General features: G+C 47.4%; 1 protein-coding gene across 2 annotated transcripts; it reads left to right on the forward strand.

Moving 5' to 3' along the window:
- Positions 1-7439: 7439 nt before the first annotated feature.
- On the forward strand, positions 7440-20335 carry LOC135530504 (uncharacterized). Of its 2 annotated transcripts, XR_010453860.1 has the most exons (9): positions 7440-8371; positions 9068-9107; positions 10421-11254; positions 13927-14101; positions 14207-14475; positions 17851-18017; positions 19167-19415; positions 19537-20170; positions 20291-20335. XR_010453860.1 is itself a non-coding variant. In XM_064958817.1 (8 exons), the coding sequence occupies exons 3-8, from the start codon at positions 10444-10446 to the stop codon at positions 19855-19857; spliced, it is 1992 nt and encodes a 663-aa protein (XP_064814889.1). In that variant the 5' UTR covers positions 7440-8371; positions 9068-9107; positions 10421-10443; the 3' UTR covers positions 19858-20175. The 2 variants fall into 2 exon arrangements, 1 of the variants encoding a protein (XP_064814889.1); XM_064958817.1 differs by lacking the exon at positions 20291-20335 and having other exon boundaries at positions 19537-20175.
- Positions 20336-22194: the final 1859 nt, after the last annotated feature.

Below are 22194 nucleotides of genomic sequence, written 5' to 3' on the forward strand. Positions count from 1 at the left end.
TTCCCTGATTTGGAGTAGGTGAAGGCTGGTGTTCCCTGATATGGAGGAGGAGCAGGCTGGTGTTCCCTGATTTGGAGGAGGAGAAGGCTGGTGTTCCCTGATATGGAGGAGGAGCAGGCTGGTGTTCCCTGATTTGGAGGAGGAGAAGGCTGGTGTTCCCTGATATGGAGAAGGAGAAGGCTGGTGTTCCCAGATATGGAGGAGGAGAAGGCTGGTGTTCCCTGATATGGAGAAGGAGAAGGCTGGTGTTCCCTGATATGCAGAAGGAGAAGGCTGGTGTTCCCTGATATGGAGGAGTGGGCTGGTGTTCCCTGAAATGGAGGAGGAGAAGGCTGGTGTTGTGGATATGGAGGAGGAGAAGGCTGGTGTTCCCTGATATGGAGGAGGAGAAGGCTGGTGTTCCCTGATATGGAGGAGGAGAAGGCTGGTGTTCCCTGATATGGAGGAGGAGAAGGCTGGTGTTCCCTGATATGGAGGAGCGGGCTGGTGCTCCCTGATATGGAGGAGGAGAAGGCTGGTGTTCCCTGATATGGAGGAGGAGAAGGCTGGTGTTCCCTGATATAGAGGAGAAGAAGGCTGGTGTTCCCTGATATAGAGGAGGAGAAGGCTGGTGATCCCTGATATAGAGGAGGAGAAGGCTGGTGTTCCCTGATATGGAGGAGGAGAAGGCTGGTGTTCCCTGATATGGAGGAGGAGAAGGCTGGTGTTCCCTGATATAGAGGAGGAGAAGGCTGGTGTTCCCTGATATGGAGGAGAAGGCTGGTGTTCCCTGATATGGAGGAGGAGAAGGCTGGTGTTCCCTGATATGGAGGAGGAGCACCCTGGTGTTCCCTGATTTGGAGGAGGAGAAGGCTGGTCTTCCCTGATATAGAGGAGGAGCGGGCTGGTGTTCCCTGATTTGGAGGAGGAGAAGGCTTGTGTTCCCTGATTTGGAGTAGGTGAAGGCTGGTGTTCCCTGATATGGAGGAGGAGCAGGCTGGTGTTCCCTGATTTGGAGGAGGAGAAGGCTGGTGTTCCCTGATATGGAGGAGGAGCAGGCTGGTGTTCCCTGATATGGAGAAGGAGAAGGCTGGTGTTCCCAGATATGGAGGAGGAGAAGGCTGGTGTTCCGGATATGGAGGAGCGGGCTGGTGTTCCGGATATGGAGGAGCGGGCTGGTGTTCCCTGATATGGAGGAGCGGGCTGGTGATCCCTGATATGGAGGAGCGGGCTGGTGATCCCTTATATGGAGGAGAAGAAGGCTGGTGTTCCCTGATATGGAGAAGGAGAAGGCTGGTGTTCCCTGATATGGAGAAGGAGAAGGCTGGTGTTCCCTGATATGGAGAAGGAGAAGGCTGGTGTTCCCTTATATGGAGAAGGAGAAGGCTGGTGTTCCCTAATATGGAGAAGTAGAAGGCTGGTGTTCCCTGATATGGAGGAGGAGACGGCTGGTGTTACCTGATATGGAGAAGGACAAGGCTGGTGTTCCCTGATATGGAGGAGGAGAAGGCTGGTGTTCCCTGATATGGAGGAGGAGAAGGCTGGTGTTCCCTGATATGGAGGAGAAGGCTGGTGTTCCCTGATATGGAGGAGGAGAAGGCTGGTGTTCCCTGATATGGAGGAGGAGCACCCTGGTGTTCCCTGATTTGGAGGAGGAGAAGGCTGGTCTTCCCTGATATAGAGGAGGAGCGGGCTGGTGTTCCCTGATTTGGAGGAGGAGAAGGCTGGTGTTCCCTGATTTGGAGTAGGTGAAGGCTGGTGTTCCCTGATATGGAGGAGGAGCAGGCTGGTGTTCCCTGATTTGGAGGAGGAGAAGGCTGGTGTTCCCTGATATGGAGGAGGAGCAGGCTGGTGTTCCCTGATTTGGAGGAGGAGAAGGCTGGTGTTCCCTGATATGGAGAAGGAGAAGGCTGGTGTTCCCAGATATGGAGGAGGAGAAGGCTGGTGTTCCGGATATGGAGGAGCGGGCTGGTGTTCCCTGATATGGAGGAGCGGGCTGGTGATCCCTGATATGGAGGAGCGGGCTGGTGATCCCTTATATGGAGGAGAAGAAGGCTGGTGTTCCCTGATATGGAGAAGGAGAAGGCTGGTGTTCCCTGATATGGAGAAGGAGAAGGCTGGTGTTCCCTGATATGGAGAAGGAGAAGGCTGGTGTTCCCTGATATGGAGAAGGAGAAGGCTGGTGTTCCCTAATATGGAGAAGTAGAAGGCTGGTGTTCCCTGATATGGAGGAGGAGACGGCTGGTGTTACCTGATATGGAGAAGGACAAGGCTGGTGTTCCCTGATATGGAGGAGGAGAAGGCTGGTGTTGTGGATATGGAGGAGGAGAAGGCTGGTGTTCCCTGATATGGAGGAGGAGAAGGCTGGTGTTCCCTGATATGGAGAAGGAGAAGGCTGGTGTTCCCTGTATTGGAGGAGGAGAATGCTGGTGTTCCCTGATATGGAGGAGGAGAAGGCTGGTGTTACCTGATATGGAGAAGGACAAGGCTGGTGTTCCCTGATATGGAGAAGGAGAAGGCTGGTGTTCCCTGATATGGAGGAGGAGAAGGCTGGTGTTCCCTGATATGGAGGAGAAGGCTGGTGTTCCCTGATATGGAGGAGGAGAAGGCTGGTGTTCCCTGATATGGAGGAGGAGCACCCTGGTGTTCCCTGATTTGGAGGAGGAGAAGGCTGGTGTTCCCTGATTTGGAGTAGGTGAAGGCTGGTGTTCCCTGATATGGAGGAGGAGCAGGCTGGTGTTCCCTGATTTGGAGGAGGAGAAGGCTGGTGTTCCCTGATATGGAGGAGGAGAAGGCTGGTGTTCCGTGATATGGAGGAGGATACGGCTTGTGTTCCCTGATATGGAGAAGGAGAAGGCTGGTGTTCCCTGATATGCAGAAGGAGAAGGCTGGTGTTCCCTGATATGCAGAAGGAGAAGGCTGGTGCTCCCTGATATGGAGGAGGAGGAGAAGGCTGGTGTTCCCTGATATGGAGGAGCGGGCTGGTGTTCCCTGATATAGAGGAGGAGAAGGCTGGTATTCCCTGATATAGAGGAGGAGAAGGCTGGTGTTCCCTGATATGGAGGAGGAGAAGGCTGGTGTTCCCTGATTTGGAGTAGGTGAAGGCTGGTGTTCCCTGATATGGAGGAGGAGCAGGCTGGTGTTCCCTGATTTGGAGGAGGAGAAGGCTGGTGTTCCCTGATATGGAGGAGGAGCAGGCTGGTGTTCCCTGATTTGGAGGAGGAGCAGGCTGGTGTTCCCTGATTTGGAGGAGGAGAAGGCTGGTGTTCCCTGATATGGAGAAGGAGAAGGCTGGTGTTCCCAGATATGGAGGAGGAGAAGGCTGGTGTTCCGGATATGGAGGAGCGGGCTGGTGTTCCCTGATATGGAGGAGGAGAAGGCTGGTGTTCCCTGATATGGAGGAGCGGGCTGGTGATCCCTGATATGGAGGAGGAGAAGGCTGGTGTTCCCTGATATGGAGGAGAAGAAGGCTGGTGTTCCCTGATATGGAGGAGGAGAAGGCTGGTGTTCCCTGATATGGAGGAGCGGGCTGGTGATCCCTGATATGGAGGAGGAGAAGGCTGGTGTTCCCTGATATGGAGGAGCGGGCTGGTGATCCCTGATATGGAGGAGGAGAAGGCTGGTGTTCCCTGATATGGAGGAGAAGAAGGCTGGTGTTCCTGATATGGAGGAGGAGAAGGCTGGTGTTCCCTGATATGGAGGAGGAGAAGGCTGGTGTTCCCTGATATGGAGGAGGAGAAGGCTGGTGTTCCCTGATATGGAGGAGGAGCAGGCTGGTGTTCCCTGATTTGGAGGAGGAGAAGGCTGGTCTTCCCTGATATGGAGGAGCGGGCTGGTGTTCCCTGATATAGAGGAGGAGAAGGCTGGTGTTCCCTGATATAGATGAGGAGAAGGCTGGTGTTCCCTGATATGGAGGAGGAGAAGGCTGGTGTTCCCTGATTTGGAGGAGGAGAAGGCTGGTGTTCCCTGATTTGGAGGAGGAGAAGGCTGGTGTTCCCTGATATGGAGGAGGAGAAGGCTGGTGTTCCCTGATTTGGAGGAGGTGAAGGCTGGTGTTCCCTGATATAGAGGAGGAGCAGGCTGGTGTTCCCTGATTTGGAGGAGGAGAAGGCTGGTGTTCCCTGATATGGAGGAGGAGCAGGCTGGTGTTCCCTGATATGGAGAAGGAGAAGGCTGGTGTTCCCTGATATGCAGAAGGAGAAGGCTGGTGTTCCCTGATATGGAGGAGCGGGCTGGTGTTCCCTGAAATGGAGGAGGAGAAGGCTGGTGTTCCCTGATATGGAGGAGGAGAAGGCTGGTTTTCCCTGATTTGGAGGAGGAGAAGGCTGGTGTTCCCTGATATGGAGGAGGAGAAGGCTGGTGTTCCCTGATATGGAGAAGGACAAGGCTGGTGTTCCCTGATATGGAGGAGGAGAAGGCTGGTGTTCCCTGATTTGGAGGAGAAGGCTGGTGTTCCCTGATATGGAGGAGGAGAAGGCTGGTGTTCCCTGATATGGAGGAGAAGGCTGGTGTTCCCTGATATGGAGGACGAGACGGCTGGTGTTCCCTGATTTGGAGGAGGAGAAGGCTGGTGTTCCCTGATATGGAGGAGGACCAGGCTGGTGTTCCCTGATTTGGAGGAGGAGAAGGCTGGTCTTCCCTGATATGGAGGAGCGGGCTGGTGTTCCTTGATATAGAGGAGGAGAAGGCTGGTGTTCCCTGATATAGAGGAGGAGAAGGCTGGTGTTCCCTGATATGGAGGAGGAGAAGGCTGGTGTTCCCGGATATGGAGGAGGAGCACCCTGGTGTTCCCTGATATGGAGGAGGAGAAGGCTGGTGTTCCCTGATATGGAGAAGGAGAAGGCTGGTGTTCTGGATATGGAGAAAGAGCAGGTCATTCAACAGTGAATTCAAAAGATGCACAAATCCCTAAAGGGAATTGGAGTGGAATTGTTTTTTGCACTGATTTATATTTTTTACCCGTTTCAACGGATGTGTTGACTTGTCCTGTTGTTCTCCCGTTTCAACGGATGTGTTGACTTGTCCCGTTGTTCTACCCGTTTCAACGGATGTGTTGACTTGTCCTGTTGTTCTCCCGTTTCAACGGATGTGTTGACTTGTCCCGTTGTTCTACCGTTTCAACGGATGTGTTGACTTGTCCCGTTGTTCTACCGTTTCAACGGATGTGTTGACTTGTCCTGTTGTTTTACCGTTTCAACGGATGTGTTGACTTGTCCCGTTGTTCTACCGTTTCAACGGATGTGTTGACTTGTCCCGTTGTTCTACCGTTTCAACGGATGTGTTGACTTGTCCCGTTGTTCTACCGTTTCAACGGATGTGTTGACTTGTCCCGTTGTTCTACCGTTTCAACGGATGTGTTGACTTGTCCTGTTGTTCTACCGTTTCAACGGATGTGTTGACTTGTCCCGGTCATGTTTGTTTTTGACTCTCTCTCTCAATCTATGAATGCTCTGCTATGAAAAGCCAACTGACATTTGCTCCTGAGGCGTTGAACTGCTGCACCCTCTATAGTTATTATTTTGATGTAAAATACATTTGATTGATTGTGTGCTGTGCTGGATGCTGTGTATTCAATAACAGTCTGAGTGATGGGACAGTTGTATAGTATCTGTAGCATATTTTGGTATGTATTTAATCTGCATCTTTAAATCTCTTAAAGTGTCTATCAGTAGTAGAAACAATACAGTGTCACCTTGTTCCTCTTTCGATAAAAAGCTGAGGGCTGGAGAAATATAATCACTCTCAAATCCATAGACAGAGCTATAGAGGCAAGTGTAACGGATGTGAAACGGCTAGCTTAGTTTGCGGTGTGCGCTAAATAGTGTTTCAATCGGTGACGTCACTTGCTCTGAGACCTTGAAGTAGTGGTTCCCCTTGCTCTGCATGGGCCGCAGCTTTTGTGGAGCGATGGGTAACGACGCTTCGAAGGTGACTGTTGTTGATGTGTGCAAAGGTCGTGCCCGGGTATGGGCGAGGGGACGGTTTAAAATTATACTGTTACACAAGGACTGACCAATAGAGGCAAGGACTGACCAATAGAGGCAAGGACTGACCAATAGAGGCAAGGACTGACCAATAGAGGCAAGGACTGACCAATAAGAGGCAAGGACTGACCAATAAGAGGCAAGGACTGACCAATAAGAGGCAAGGACTGACCAATAAGAGGCAAGGACTGACCAATAGAGGCAAGGACTGACCAATAGAGGCAAGGACTGACCAATAGAGGCAAGGACTGACCAATAAGAGGCAAGGACTGACCAATAGAGGCAAGGACTGACCAATAGAGGCAAGAACTGACCAATAGAGGCAAGGACTGACCAATAAGAGGCAAGGACTGACCAATAAGAGGCAAGGACTGACCAATAGAGGCAAGGACTGACCAATAAGAGGCAAGGACTGACCAATAAGAGGCAAGGACTGACCAATAAGAGGCAAGGACTGATCATCCATGAGATCAACATTCTAATCCTGTTTCTAGGAGGATCTGTTTCCACAACCATGTAGCCAGTTCGCTTTGGATAAAAGGCATCTGCTCAATGGCAAAGATTATTAAAAGCCGACTTTGACAACGAGCTGTCCAGTGTAGGTACCATTCATTTCCATTCATTTGCAGCCAAAGTTAGTTGAAGTCACTACTCTAAGCGACAGAGACACGGGATTAGTGCGCGTTGAAAGTAGTTTGGTCTCCAAAGCTTGAACCTGTTGTTATAGTGGACAAGCTAACTAATACTATTTTTTACATAAGGCGCAGGCATTAGGTCTATGTCTTGAAAAAAATACAGCAGGCTAGATTTACTAAATGAACTGTGTTTTATTCAAACTTAAACCCACTATGTTAAAAATTCCTTTGATTATGGGTATTGCGCGCTTCATAGATGAGACGATACGCAGGGATGACGCGCCGTATACCCCCTTCTCGGATAAACTGCCAGCCGGTACGCTCTGCAAACAAAATCACAACACAAAAGTTAGTCTGATACCGAAACTAAATCACAATGTATTTATAATGAGCACGTCCCATTATTTGGTTAGAATGAGATTGTATTAATCTTGATGCTGTCTGCGATTCCAACTCTGGTCGTCGAATCAAAAAGACTGACTGTGTTACCAGGACGACAAACAGCACTGGTGACAATGTTTTTGCGGTTGTAGTGAAATACTTGTGAAAAACAACTTCCTATTTCTGTATTAAAATATGTAGCCCTTTGGAACCAGAGGACGATGCCCATCCATCAACGTAGAAATAGAAACAGAACAGATTTACCTCTTTTTAGACTAGCTTTCAATGAGAATGACATATATATAACACATATTTCTATGTGAATTTAGTTGTTGCGACCAAAAAAAAGTGCCATTCCAGCTTTGTCTTTCCTAAACTGCGTTTTCCCCACTCCAGTCAGCAGCAGAGATAGCGGATGTGCGTCTGTGACGTATAATCTAGTGGACGAGGTGTTTCTCCGCCGTCATCAACAACAGCCAGTCAGACACCTCGGGAGTTTTCTTGCCGAAACAGAACCGAAACATTAGAGCTCTTGAGACGCTTTCAGTGTATATTATTCACTGTGTTTTAAAACAAATTTCGGTCGTATAGATAGTTACCCCCCCTCCATTTAATTTAATATGTACGATACTAATCAGCAAGCTGAATAGCTAAAGTAGCCTAGCACTAGGCTAGTCGCACATGTTAACTCGCTATTTTATTTATTTCACCAGGTAGTTAGCTAACATCCCCGAACATGAGCTCACTAAACTTCTCTCCTCCTGTTAAAGACGAGGAGGATGTCTGCTGGACGGAGAAAGAGGGTCTGTGGCTGAACCATGTCGTGAAAGAGGAGGAGGAAGAGGAGGCTGTTACAATACAAAAACAGGTAGAGGGTGAGACTGTTGCCGTGAAAGAGGAAGAGAAAGACGTTTCAGTTAAAGAAGAGGAATACGAGTTCAGTGTGGAAGAGGAGCATGTTGCGGTAAAAGAAGAGGAGATGGAAGTTACAGTGAAAGAAGAGGAAGACGAGTTCAGAGTGATAAAGGAGGAGGAGGATGTTACTGAGGAGGAAGAGGAAGTGGAGTTCAGAGTGACAGAGGAGGAGGAGGATGTTACTGAAGAGGAAGAGGAGTTCAGAGTGACAGAGGAGGAGGAGGTTACTGAGGAGGAAGAGGAAGTGGATGCACCATTGAGAGCATCCTGTCCAGCTGTATCACAGCTTGGTACGGCAACGGCACCGCCCACAACTGCCAGAGGGTGGCGCGGTCTGCCCAACGCTTCACCGGGGCAAACTACCTGCCCTCCAGGACACCTACACCACCCGATGTCACAGGAAGGCCAAAAATATCACCAAGGACAACAGCCACCCGAGACACTGTCTGTTCACCCCGCTATCATCCAGAACGCGAGGTCAGTACATGTGCATCAAAGCTGGGAGACTGAAATACAGCTTCTATCTCAAGGCCATTGGACTGTTCAATAGCCATCACTAGCACATTAGAGGCTGCTGCCCTATAGGCATAGACTAGGAATCACTGGCCACTTTAAGGAATGGATCACTAGTCACTTTAATAATGTCTACACATCTGGCATTACTCATCTCATATGTATATGTATATGTATATACTGTATTCTATCCTATTCTACTGTATCTCAGTCTATGCTGCTCTGACATCACTCGTCCAAATATTTATATATTCTTAATTCCATTCCTTTAGATTGTGTGTATTGTTAGATATTACTTGTTAGATATTACTGCACTGTCAGAGCTAGAAACACAAGCATTTCACTACACCCGCAATAACATTTTTTTATAACTTTTTTTTTTTTTTTTTACCTTTATTTAACTAGGCAAGTCAGTTAAGAACAAATTCTTATTTTCAATGACGGCCTAGGAACAGTGGGTTAACTGCCTGTTCAGGGGCAGAACGACAGATTTGTACCTTGTCAGCTCGGGGGTTTGAACTTGCAACCTTCCGGTTATGAGTCCAACGCTCTAACCACTAGGCTACCCTGCCGCCCCAACATCTGCTGAACACGTGAATGTGACCAATAACATCTGCTGAACACCTGTATGTGACCAATAACATGTGATTTGATTTATAGGATGCAGTGTTTGGAGTGAAGGAGGAGGGAGAGATAACTGGTACGTTGGTGTAAGAGGAGGAGACCTGAGTAACTCCAGTATGTTTTAAAACAGTTCTGGAACTAGAATAGATTCAACTCCAGGCTGACAACAGAGGAGGAGTGTTTTAAAACAGTTCTGGAACTAGAATAGATTCAACTCCAGGCTGACAACAGAGGAGGAGTGTTTTAAAACAGTTCTGGAACTAGAATAGATTCAACTCCAGGCTGACAACAGAGGAGGAGTGTTTTAAAACAGTTCTGGAACTAGAATAGATTCAACTCCAGGCTGACAACAGAGGAGGAGTGTTTTAAAACAGTTCTGGAACTAGAATAGATTCAACTCCAGGCTGACAACAGAGGAGGAGTGTTTTAAAACAGTTCTGGAACTAGAATAGATTCAACTCCAGGCTGACAACAGAGGAGGAGTGTTTTAGTGGGAGGAGGAGTGTTTTAGTGGGGAGGAGGAGTGTTTTAGTGGGAGGAGGAGTGTTTTAGTGGGAGGAGGAGTGTTTTAGTGGGGAGGAGGAGTGTTTTAGTGGAGAGGAGGAGTGTTTTAGTGGGAGGAGGAGTGTTTTAGTGGGAGGAGGAGTGTTTTAGTGGGAGGAGGAGTGTTTTAGTGGGAGGAGGAGTGTTTTAGTGGGGAGGAGGAGTGTTTTAGTGGGAGGAGGAGTGTTTTAGTGGGGAGGAGGAGTGTTTTAGTGGGAGGAGGAGTGTTTTAGTGGGAGGAGGAGTGTTTTAGTGGGAGGAGGAGTGTTTTTGTTGGGGCATAGGAGTGTTTTAGTGAGAGGAGGAGTGTTTTAGTGGAGAGGAGGAGTGTTTTAGTGAGAGGAGGAGTGTTTTAGTGGGAGGAGGAGTGTTTTAGTGGAGAGGAGGAGTGTTTTAGTGGAGAGGAGGAGTGTTTTAGTGGAGAGGAGGAGTGTTTTAGTGGAGAGGAGGAGTGTTTTAGTGGAGAGGAGGAGTGTTTTAGTGGGAAGGAGGAGTGTTTTAGTGGGGAGGAGGAGTGTTTTAGTGGAGAGGAGGAGTGTTTTAGTGGAGAGGAGGAGTGTTTTAGTGGGGAGGAGGAGTGTTTTAGTGGGGAGGAGGAGTGTTTTAGTGGGGAGGAGGAGTGTTTTAGTGGGGAGGAGGAGTGTTTTAGTGGAGAGGAGGAGTGTTTTAGTGGCCGGAGTGGAATGCGGGGTTAAAGATGTTCTTGAGTGAGAAGGTGTGGTCTCAGGTGTTGTTTCTAAGCAACAACTATTCAGCCTGGAGCATTCTACTTGTTGGATCACTGATTGTGTGGTGTTTTTTAAATTTTTTTAAATGTTCTTTTGACTTTTTTTTTTTTCATACTAGAGAGAACTCCGGTGCGCTCTGCAATGCGTTCCTGTCCGCTTTGCCCTAAGGTTGTGGTCGGCTTCAGTCAGCACCTGAGGCACACGCACAATGTGAGGAACACGGAGGAGAGGATCCTCCTTTGTAATTGGCAGTCGGGCCGTGTCAATATCAGGCAGGAGCCGTGCCCAGTGACAGGATGCTCCACCCATGCCAGCCGGCTGGACCGGCACATGGAGTCGCACACAGAGCTCAACAGATCGCAGAGGAGGCGGGCTTTAGAAGAACTCAGGAGACGCCTGACCATGGAGCGGCTGGCCACGTTGAGGGCGTCCAACCCTGTCGTCCCGCTCGCCACCCATTTGGATATTGTGGAGTGGGAAACAAAGCAGGAAGAGGAGGACGGCTCTTTAGATTCACTGCTGTCTCCTTTGGAAGAGGAGGAGAAGGACGTGAGCTGCGGAGATTATTCCTGCCACTGCCAAGCGCCCATCCTGAGGCTACGGAAAGCTTTGCAAGAGCGCGATGAGGCCCTGACCAAGAGAAGTGCGGCCATCCAATCCGTTAGAGAGGACAACCTGAAGCTGACCTCAGAACTGAATAGAGCGAGGAAGATGTTTCAGCTACTGAAAAGGCAGAAGAAGACGAGTGTCAGGACGAGGTCGGGGAAGGCGAGGTCGGGGAAGGCGAGGTCAGCGAAGAGGTCCAGGTTTCAGACCGAGCCGTCTCGTCCTGCGTCAGACACAGAACAAGAGGAGATACAGCAGGACCAAGTCGTGGGTTCAGGAGCCCAGACAGAGGAGGCCACGGCGCCCGGATCTAGCAGCCAAACTCCCTTCCCGGGCTCTGCTCTGAGTAAGTACTGGCTTTAAATAGTATTTTGTATTTGAATAGCCTAAAGGCTTTTTGTTTTGCCTCACTGTTTTTTGTGTTCACGTTGTATAAAAGGGTCCAGCTAATCACAGTTATGGAGTACATTACCAGTACATTATCCACAGAGCCTTCAGAAAGTCATGTTGTAGAAAAGGGTCCAGCTAATCACAGTTATGGTGCCTTCATAAAGTATTCATACCCCAAAACTGTCAACTTGGCTGCTCAGGAACATTCACTGTCTTCTTGTTAAGCAACTCCAGTGTAGATTTGGCCTTGTGTTTTAGGTTATTGTCCTGCTGAAAGGTGAATTCATCTCCCAGTGTCTGGTGGAAAGCAAACTGAACCAGGTTTTCCTCTAGGATTTTGCCTGTGCTTAGTTCCATTCTATTTATTTTTTATCCTGAAAATCTCTCGAGTCCTTAACAATGACAAGCATACCCATAACATGACTTAGCCACCACTCTGCTTGAAAACATGGAGGAGTGGTACTCACATTTTTTTTTTTACCCATCTACCAATAGGTGCCCTTCTTTACGAGGCATTGGAAAAAACTCCCTGGTCTTTATGGTTGAATATGTGTTTGAAATGCACTGCTCGACTGAGGGACATTACAGATAATTGTATGTGTGCGGTACAGAGATGAGGTTGTCATTCAAAAATAATTTTAAACACTATTATTAAACACACAGTGAGTCCATGCTACTTATCTTATACCTGGTAAAATAAGGGTTAAATAAACGTAAGTGCATTTTTATTCCTCGGCGTACCATAACATAAGGGTTTGAAAACTTATTGACTCATCACATTTCAGCTTTTCATTTTTAATTCATTTGTAAAAACAAAATATGAAAAACGTAATTCCAAGTTGACATTATGGGGTATCGTGTGAAGGCCAGTGACAAACAGGTTTAATTCTTGTTTAATTCAAGCTGTGACACGACAATAAGTGGAAAAAATTAAGCGGTGTGAAGGTTCTGTAACTTTAGGGTCACTTGTGTAGGGCCCGTCCTCCGCTGTGTCTGGCCTGCTTCCCAAACCCCACCCGTCCTCCGCTGTGTCTGGCCTGCTTCACTCTGCCCCAGACCCCACCCTGAGTTCACATTGAGTCCACTAGCCTGTCCTCCGCTGTGTCTGGCCTGCTTCACTCTGCCCCAGACCCCACCCGTCCATCGCTGTGTCTGGCCTGCTTCACTCTGCCCCAGACCCCACCCTGAGTTCACATTGAGTCCACTGGCCTGTCCTCTGCTGTGTCTGGCCTGCTTCACTCTGCCCCAGACCCCACCCGTCCTCCGCTGTGTCTGGCCTGCTTCACTCCGCCCCAGACCCCACCCGTCCTCCGCTGTGTCTGGCCTGCTTCACTCTGCCTCAGACCCCACCCTGAGTTCACATTGAGTCCACTGGCCTGTCCTCTGCTGTGTCTGGCCTGCTTCACTCTGCCCCAGACCCCACCCTGAGTTCACATTGAGTCCACTGGCCTGTCCTCCGCTGTGTCTGGCCTGCTTCACTCTGCCCCAGACCCCACCCTGAGTTCACATTGAGTCCACTGGCCTGTCCTCCGCTGTGTCTGGCCTGCTTCACTCTGCCCCAGACCCCACCCTGAGTTCACATTGAGTCCACTGGCCTGTCCTCCGCTGTGTCTGGCCTGCTTCACTCTGCCCCAGACCCCACCCTGAGTTCACATTGAGTCCACTGGCCTGGCCTCCGCTGTGTCTGGCCTGCTTCACTCTGCCCCAGACCCCACCCTGAGTTCACATTGAGTCCACTGCCCCGTCCTCCGCTGTGTCTGGCCTGCTTCACTCTGCCCCAGACCCCACCTGTCCTCCGCTGTGTCTGGCCTGCTTCACTCTGCCCCAGACCCCACCCTGAGTTCACATTGAGTCCACTGCCCCGTCCTCCGCTGTGTCTGGCCTGCTTCACTCCGCCCCAGACCCCACCCTGAGTTCACATTGAGTCCACGGCCCCGTCCTCCGCTGTGTCTGGCCTGCTTCACTCCGCCCCCAGACCCCACCCTGAGTTCACATTGAGTCCACGGCCCCGTCCTCCGCTGTGTCTGGCCTGCTTCACTCTGCCCCAGACCCCACCCTGAGTTCACATTGAGTCCACTGCCCCGTCCTCCGCTGTGTCTGGCCTGCTTCACTCCGCCCCAGACCCCACCCTGAGTTCACATTGAGTCCACGGCCCCGTCCTCCGCTGTGTCTGGCCTGCTTCACTCCGCCCCAGACCCCACCCTGAGTTCACATTGAGTCCACGGCCCCGTCCTCCGCTGTGTCTGGCCTGCTTCACTCTGCCCCAGACCCCACCCTGAGTTCACATTGAGTCCACGGCCCCGTCCTATTTGTCTGTCCTGACTGTGCAGGTGACTATTCAAGTCTGATCTGATTCATCCGAGGGAATAGAATCAAATGCTTCTTTGTCTTCAAATGATTTGTGTTTGAAACATATTAGAAAAACTGCCTGTCTGAATTATGTTGTGAGATCTGTCTTAAGTCCTAAATGTTATGTGTCTTTGATTAGGTGTGTTTATAGAGGGGTTCAGGAAGATCTGTGAAGGCCCCAGTCTAAAATGTTATGTGTCTTTGATTAGGTGTGTTTATAGAGGGGTTCAGGAAGACCTGTGAAGGCCCCAGTCCTAAATGTTATGTGTCTTTGATTAGGTGTGTTTATAGAGGGGTTCAGGAAGATCTGTGAAGGCCCCAGTCCAAACAGTAAGCTGAAGCAAAATTGTGCCACGAAGCTCAAGAGGGTGCAGCAATTTTTGAAGTTCATGGCGAAGGATGAGAAATATCCATCCACTCTCACTTTCCTGGCAGACCAGGACAACATGAGGAGGTGAGCAGAGATCTGTCTTTCTCTTTAGTCTCATCAGCGGTCATTAACAACACACTAATGGATGTTGTGTGTGTGTGTCTGTGTGTGTGTGTGTGTGTGTTTTAGATGGTTTCAGACCCTTCAGCAGAACAAGGCCGTCGCCACGGTCAACCACTACACCTCGACTATCGGTGCATTTCTCCAATACTCCGAGGAGACCCCTCCGCCTGGCTGCCGGCTGACCAAGAACCACTGGAAGGAGATCAACCGGGCAATGAAGGAGATCAACAAGTCCGTGAAAGGAGCCGCCTCCAACAAGGAAGGCAAGGGGGTGTCTACAAAGAGCCTGCTGGAGTGCCAGTCTCTTGCCAAGGACAAGATCCCCCAAGTGCTGAGTAAGTTTTTCCTCAATCTGGGATGTCACTGTTATTCCACTTTTCGAGACGTCAGAGATGTTCACAGGACATTATGGAAGCTGTCTGTTATTATTATAGATGTCAGAGATGTTCACAGGACATTATGGAAGCTGTCTGTTATTATTATAGATGTTCACAGGACATTATGGAAGCTGTCTGTTATTATTATAGATGTTCACAGGACATTATGGAAGCTGTCTGTTATTATTATAGATGTTCACAGGACATTATGGAAGCTGTCTGTTATTATTATAGATGTTCACAGGACATTATGGAAGCTGTCTGTTATTATTATAGATGTTCGCAGGACATTATGGAAGCTGTCTGTTATTATTATAGATGTCAGAGATGTTCACAGGACATTATGGAAGCTGTCTGTTATTATTAGAGATGTTCACAGGACATTATGGAAGCTGTCTGTTATTATTATAGATGTCAGAGATGTTCACAGGACATTATGGAAGCTGTCTCTTATTATTATAGATGTTCACAGGACATTATGGAAGCTGTCTGTTATTATTATAGATGTTTACAGGACATTATGGAAGCTGTCTGTTATTATTATAGATGTTCACAGGACATTATGGAAGCTGTCTGTTATTATTATAGATGTTTACAGGACATTATGGAAGCTGTCTGTTATTATTATAGATGTTTACAGGACATTATGGAAGCTGTCTGTTATTATTATAGATGTTCACAGGACATTATGGAAGCTGTCTGTTATTATTATAGATGTTTACAGGACATTATGGAAGCTGTCTGTTATTATTATAGATGTCAGAGATGTTCACAGGACATTATGGAAGCTGTCTGTTATTATTTTAGATGTTTACAGGACATTATGGAAGCTGTCTGTTATTATTATAGATGTTCACAGGACATTATGGAAGCTGTCTGTTATTATTATAGATGTTCACAGGACATTATGGAAGCTGTCTGTTATTATTATAGATGTTTACAGGACATTATGGAAGCTGTCTGTTATTATTATAGATGTCAGAGATGTTCACAGGACATTATGGAAGCTGTCTGTTATTATTATAGATGTTCACAGGACATTATGGAAGCTGACTGTTATTATTATAGATGTTTACAGGACATTATGGAAGCTGTCTGTTATTATTATAGATGTTTACAGGACATTATGGAAGCTGTCTGTTATTATTATAGATGTCAGAGATGTTCACAGGACATTATGGAAGCTGTCTGTTATTATTATAGATGTCAGAGATGTTCACAGGACAGTATGGAAGCTGTCTGTTCTTATTATAGATGTTCACAGGACATTATGGAAGCTGTCTGTTATTATTATAGTTGTTTACAGGACATTATGGAAGCTGTCTGTTATTATTATAGATGTTTACAGGACATTATGGAAGCTGTCTGTTATTATTATAGATGTTCACAGGACATTATGGAAGCTGTCTGTTATTATTATAGATGTTTACAGGACATTATGGAAGCTGTCTGTTATTATTATAGATGTTTACAGGACATTATGGAAGCTGTCTGTTATTATTATAGATGTTTACAGGACATTATGGAAGCTGTCTGTTATTATTATAGATGTTCACAGGACATTGTATGGAAGCTGTCTGTTATTATTGTAGATGTCAGAGATGTTCACAGGACATTATGGAAGCTGTCTGTTATTATTATAGATGTCAGAGATGTTCACAGGACATTATGGAAGCTGTCTGTTATTATTATAGATGTTCACAGGACATTATGGAAGCTGTCTGTTCTTATTATAGATGTTCACAGGACATTATGGAAGCTGTCTGTTATTATTATAGATGTCAGAGATGTTCACAGGACAGTATGGAAGCTGTCTGTTATTATTATAGATGTTTACAGGACATTATGGAAGCTGTCTGTTATTATTATAGATGTTTACAGGACATTATGGAAGCTGTCTGTTATTATTATAGATGTTCACAGGACATTATGGAAGCTGTCTGTTATTATTATAGATGTTCACAGGACATTATGGAAGATGTCTGTTATTATTATAGATGTTCACAGGACATTATGGAAGCTGTCTGTTATTATTATAGATGTTCACAGGACATTATGGAAGCTGTCTGTTATTATTAGAGATGTTTACAGGACATTATGGAAGCTGTATGTTATTATTATAGATGTCAGAGATGTTTACAGGACATTATGGAAGCTGTCTGTTATTATTATAGATGTTTACAGGACATTATGGAAGCTGTCTGTTATTATTATAGATGTCAGAGATGTTCACAGGACATTATGGAAGCTGTCTGTTATTATTATAGATGTTCACAGGACATTATGGAAGCTGTCTGTTCTTATTATAGAAGTTCACAGGACATTATGGAAGCTGTCTGTTATTATTATAGATGTCAGAGATGTTCACAGGACATTATGGAAGCTGTCTGTTATTATTATAGATGTTCACAGGACATTATGGAAGCTGTCTGTTATTATTATAGATGTTTACAGGACATTATGGAAGCTGTCTGTTATTATTATAGATGTTTACAGGACATTATGGAAGCTGTTTGTTATTATTATAGATGTTTACAGGACATTATGGAAGCTGTCTGTTATTATTATAGATGTTTACAGGACATTATGGAAGCTGTCTGTTATTATTATAGATGTTTACAGGACATTATGGAAGCTGTCTGTTATTATTATAGATGTCAGAGATGTTCACAGGACATTATGGAAGCCGTCTGTTATTATTATAGATGTTCACAGGACATTATGGAAGCTGTCTGTTATTATTATAGATGTTCACAGGACATTATGGAAGCTGTCTGTTATTATTATAGATGTTTACAGGACATTATGGAAGCTGTCTGTTATTATTATAGATGTCAGAGATGTTCACAGGACATTATGGAAGCTGTCTGTTATTATTATAGATGTTTACAGGACATTATGGAAGCTGTCTGTTATTATTATAGATGTTCACAGGACATTATGGAAGCTGTCTGTTATTATTATAGATGTCAGAGATGTTCACAGGACATTATGGAAGCTGTCTGTTATTATTATAGATGTTCACAGGACATTATGGAAGCTGTCTCTTATTATTATAGATGTTCACAGGACATTATGGAAGCTGTCTGTTATTATTATAGATGTTCACAGGACATTATGGAAGCTGTCTGTTATTATTATAGATGTCAGAGATGTTCACAGGACATTATGGAAGCTGTCTGTTATTATTAGAGATGTTCACAGGACATTGTGGAAGCTGTCTGTTATTATTATAGATGTTTACAGGACATTATGGGAAGCTGTCTGTTATTATTATAGATGTTCACGGGACATTATGGAAGTTGTCCTGTTTTTATTCTCATGTTCCCACAGAAACCTTGGAAGAAACAATGACACAGAGGAACCAGAACCGGTTTTACGGATTCCTGTGTGCCTATTTCACCTCCATGTACGGCCACAGCCCGGGCCTTTATAGAAACATGATGGTGAAGGAGGTAGAGGAGGTCCAGCGTGGCCTGTCTGGGACCTGTCTGATCAACGTAAGTCTATAACCAACCGTACCCCTGAACGGGGCCTGTCTGGGACCTGTCTGATCAACGTAAGTCTCTAACCAACCGTACCCCTGAACGGGGCCTGTCTGGGACCTGTCTGATCAACGTAAGTCTATAACCAACCGTACCCCTGAACGAGGCCTGTCTGATCAACGTAAGTATATAACCAACCGTACCCCTGAACGGGGCCCAGGGTGGCCTGTCTGGGACCTGTCTGATCAACGTAAGTCTATAACCAACCGTACCCCTGAACGTTGCCTGTCTGGGACCTGTCTGATCAACGTAAGTCTCTAACCAACCGTACCCCTGAACGGGGCCTGTCTGGGACCTGTCTGATCAACGTAAGTCTATAACCAACCGTACCCCTGAACGTTGCCTGTCTGGGACTTGTCTGATCAACGTAAGTCTCTAACCAACCGTACCCCCTGAACGGGGCCTGTCTGGGACCTGTCTGATCAACGTAAGTCTATAACCAACCGTACCCCTGAACGGGCCTGTCTGGGACCTGTCTGATCAACGTAAGTCTATAACCAACCGTACCCTGAACGGGCCTGTCTGGGACCTGTCTGATCAACGTAAGTCTGTAACCAACCGTACACCTGAACGTGGCCTGTCTGGGACCTGTCTGATCAACGTAAGTCTATAACCAACCGTACCCCTGAACGTGGCCTGTCTGATCAACGTAAGTCTATAACCAACCGTACCCCTGAACGTTGCCTGTCTGGGACTTGTCTGATCAACGTAAGTCTCTAACCAACCGTACCCCTGAACGGGGCCTGTCTGGGACCTGTCTGATCAACGTAAGTCTATAACCAACCGTACCCCTGAACGGGGCCTGTCTGGGACCTGTCTGATCAACGTAAGTCTATAACCAACCGTACCCCTGAACGGGGCCTGTCTGGGACCTGTCTGATCAACGTAAGTCTGTAACCAACCGTACACCTGAACGTGGCCTGTCTGGGACCTGTCTGATCAACGTAAGTCTCTATCCAACCGTACACCTCAACATGGTTGTTTGTAAGTCGCTCTGGATAAGAGCGTCTGCTAAATGACTTAAATGTAAATGTTGTTTGGTTTTGGAAACGACTGCAGGCACCAAAGCGTTAATGCCTGTTTTTTTTGTCCATTTTCTAATAGGTGGGAAACGCAAAACAAATGCAAACCAGGATCCAGATGTCGCTGACCAAAGAGGAGTACTCTTGGTTTTCAGACTTCCTGAAATTCAAGCACTGCCTGCCAGGGGGAAAGAAAGCCCAGTACTTCTTTTTCAATTCCACCAACACTGAGATCAAGAACCTGCCCGTCTACCTGAGGGAGGCGTGGAAGGAGATGGGCCTGCCTGGAAGCCCTTCCTTCACTGACCTGCGGACTTCCATCTTCAGTCATGTCAGTCAGATGGGGGGGGGGGGGGGATATAAATGAAAAGATCCTACTCCAACGACTGACCCGAAAACCATCAATGACTAAAATATCATCTTTTATCGTTGTCTTGTTTGTGTTCTTCCAGGTTAAAAACGTCCTCCCGAATGCCGACGGGGAAACGTTGTCCGACCTCATGTGCCGCGGCAGCCGGATGGAAGCCAAACGTTACGCGATGAATGCTTCCCAAGCCGGTGAAACCAGCGCCTTCCTTGAGGCGGCGTTGAAGAGAGAAGATACCGCACCACGGGCGCGGCAGAGAACCAGCCATCCACCTCCAGAAAGAGGAAGACGAGAGAGCACGTCTCCGAGCGGAGCACCACCCCTGAAGAGACCGAGGTACAGTACAAGGAGTCTGGCACGTCCCCCGGGGAGGAGGAGCAGGAACGGACGGCCAGACAGACTCTAGGAACATAAGATATTCAGAGACAACGCATTAGGTTACACTTGTACACCGTTTAACACTCAGGAACAAACAGATACTCGGGCATGGTGGTCTCCTCCAACTGATTGTCGCTGCTCGCCTCCCACTGTGTCAGGTCATGAAGCAGCTGAGGTCCATATAAAGCCCCAAACAGACTCCAGGAGAAAGAAGGATGAGGGGGGGTTGACCTCTGACAGTCAGGTGGAAGAGGGGGGGTTGACCTCTGACAGTCAGGTGGAAGAGGGGGGTTGACCTCTGACAGTCAGGTGGAAGAGGGGGGTTGACCTCTGACAGTCAGGTGGAAGAGGGGGTTGACCTCTGACAGTCAGGTGGAAGGGGAGCTGTCTTCTGACAGTCAGGTGGAAGAGGGGTTGACCTCTGACAGTCAGGTGGAAGGGGGGGAGCTGTTTTCTGACAGGTGGAAGAGGGGGAGCTGTCTTCTGACAGTCAGGTGGAAGGGGGGTTGACCTCTGACAGTCAGGTGGAAGGGGGAGCTGTTTTCTGACAGTCAGGTGGAAGGGGGGTTGACCTCTGACAGTCAGGTGGAAGGGGGAGCTGTTTTCTGACAGGTGGAAGAGGGGGAGCTGTTTTCTGACAGTCCGGTGGAAGGGGTTGACCTCTGACAGTCAGGTGGAAGGGGGAGCTGTTTTCTGACAGTCAGGTGGAAGGGGGAGCTGTCTTCTGACAGTCAGGTGGAAGGGGGTTGACCTCTGACAGTCAGGTGGAAGGGGGGAGCTGTTTTCTGACAGGTGGAAGAGGGGGAGCTGTCTTCTGACAGTCAGGTGGAAGAGGGGGAGCTGTCTTCTGACAGTCAGGTGGAAGAGGGGGAGCTGTCTTCTGACAGTCAGGTGGAAGGAGGGGAGCTGTCTTCTGACAGTCAGGTGGAAGAGGGGGAGCTGTCTTCTGACAGTCAGGTGGAAGGAGGGGAGCTGTCTTCTGACAGTCAGGTGGAAGAGGGGGAGCTGTCTTCTGACAGTCAGGTGGAAGAGGGGGAGCTGTCTTCTGACAGTCAGGTGGAAGAGGGGGAGCTGTTTTCTGACAGTCAGGTGGAAGGGGGGGAGCTGTCTTCTGACAGTCAGGTGGAAGAGGGGGAGCTGTCTTCTGACAGTCAGGTGGAAGAGGGGGAGCTGTCTTCTGACAGTCAGGTGGAAGAGGGGGAGCTGTCTTCTGAGGAATGTTCGACTTTCTCACATGTAGACACCACACTCAGACACCACACTCAGACACCACACTCAGACACCACACTCAGACACACCACATTCAGACACACACATTATTAAGTCATTTAATGTCATTTCATTTGATTTCTTGTTTTGATTCAATAAAATATTGTTACTAGTTCTACACTGTGTTGTTTTCATTTCAGAGGTTGAATGTCAAACAGGAAGGGAGATTTAAAACAGGAAGGGAGATTTAAAACAGGAAGGGAGATTTAAAACAGGGAGGGAGATTTAAAACAGGGAGGGAGATTTAAAACAGGGAGGGAGATTTTAAAACAGGAAGGGAGATTTTAAAACAGGAAGGGAGATTTTAAAACAGGAAGGGAGATTTTAAAACAGGAAGGGAGATTTAAAACTGGTTTGAGTGAAGTAACAGGATCATGTCTCAGGGAATGTCAAACAGGAAGGGAGATTTAAAACAGGAAGGTAGATTTAAAACAGGGAGGGAGATTTAAAACAGGGAGGGAGATTTAAAACAGGGAGGGAGATTTAAAACAGGAAGGGAGATTTAAAACAGGGAGGGAGATTTTAAAACAGGAAGGGAGATTTTAAAACAGGAAGGGAGATTTTAAAACAGGAAGGGAGATTTAAAACAGGAAGGGAGATTTAAAACTGGTTTGAGTGAAGTAACAGCAAATACGTTGAATGAACAACTTCTGAGCATGTAGATCCTCACAAGGTTGAGCTCATATCTTTCCGTCTAATAATTCTATTTACTGCTGTTGCTCATTAGAGGCTGTAAGTAGTTAGGCCTAACTGTACTCTCCAAGTTTAGCTGGAATTTAGCCCGGCTATTTACTGTTGTTGCTCATTAGAGGCTGTAAGTAGTTAGGCCAAACTGTCCTCTCCAAGTTTAGCTGGAATTTAGCCCGGCTATTTACTGCTGTTGCTCATTAGAGGCTGTAAGTAGTTAGGCCAAACTGTACTCTCCAAGTTTAGCTGGAATTTAGCCCGGCTATTTACTGCGGTTGCTCATTAGAGGCTGTAAGTAGTTAGGCCAAACTGTCCTCTCCAAGTTTAGCTGGAATTTAGCCCCAAAGGATTTAAGAGGATTGGTTGACTACAGGCCTAACTGTCCTCTCCAAGTTTAGCTGGAATTTAG

This window comes from Oncorhynchus masou, chromosome 5 (genome assembly GCF_036934945.1).
Source record: "Oncorhynchus masou masou isolate Uvic2021 chromosome 5, UVic_Omas_1.1, whole genome shotgun sequence".
Classification (NCBI taxonomy): Eukaryota; Metazoa; Chordata; class Actinopteri; order Salmoniformes; family Salmonidae; genus Oncorhynchus; species Oncorhynchus masou.

Coding starts and splice junctions, on each gene's coding strand:
- LOC135530504 (XM_064958817.1), top strand. CDS start 10,444: ATGCGTTCCTGTCCGCTTTGCCCTAAGGTTGTGGTCGGCTTCAGTCAG. Junction 14,102..14,206: donor GACCAGGACAACATGAGGAG/GTGAGCAGAGAT, acceptor TGTGTGTTTTAG/ATGGTTTCAGACCCTTCAGC. Junction 19,416..19,536: donor GGACTTCCATCTTCAGTCAT/GTCAGTCAGATG, acceptor GTGTTCTTCCAG/GTTAAAAACGTCCTCCCGAA.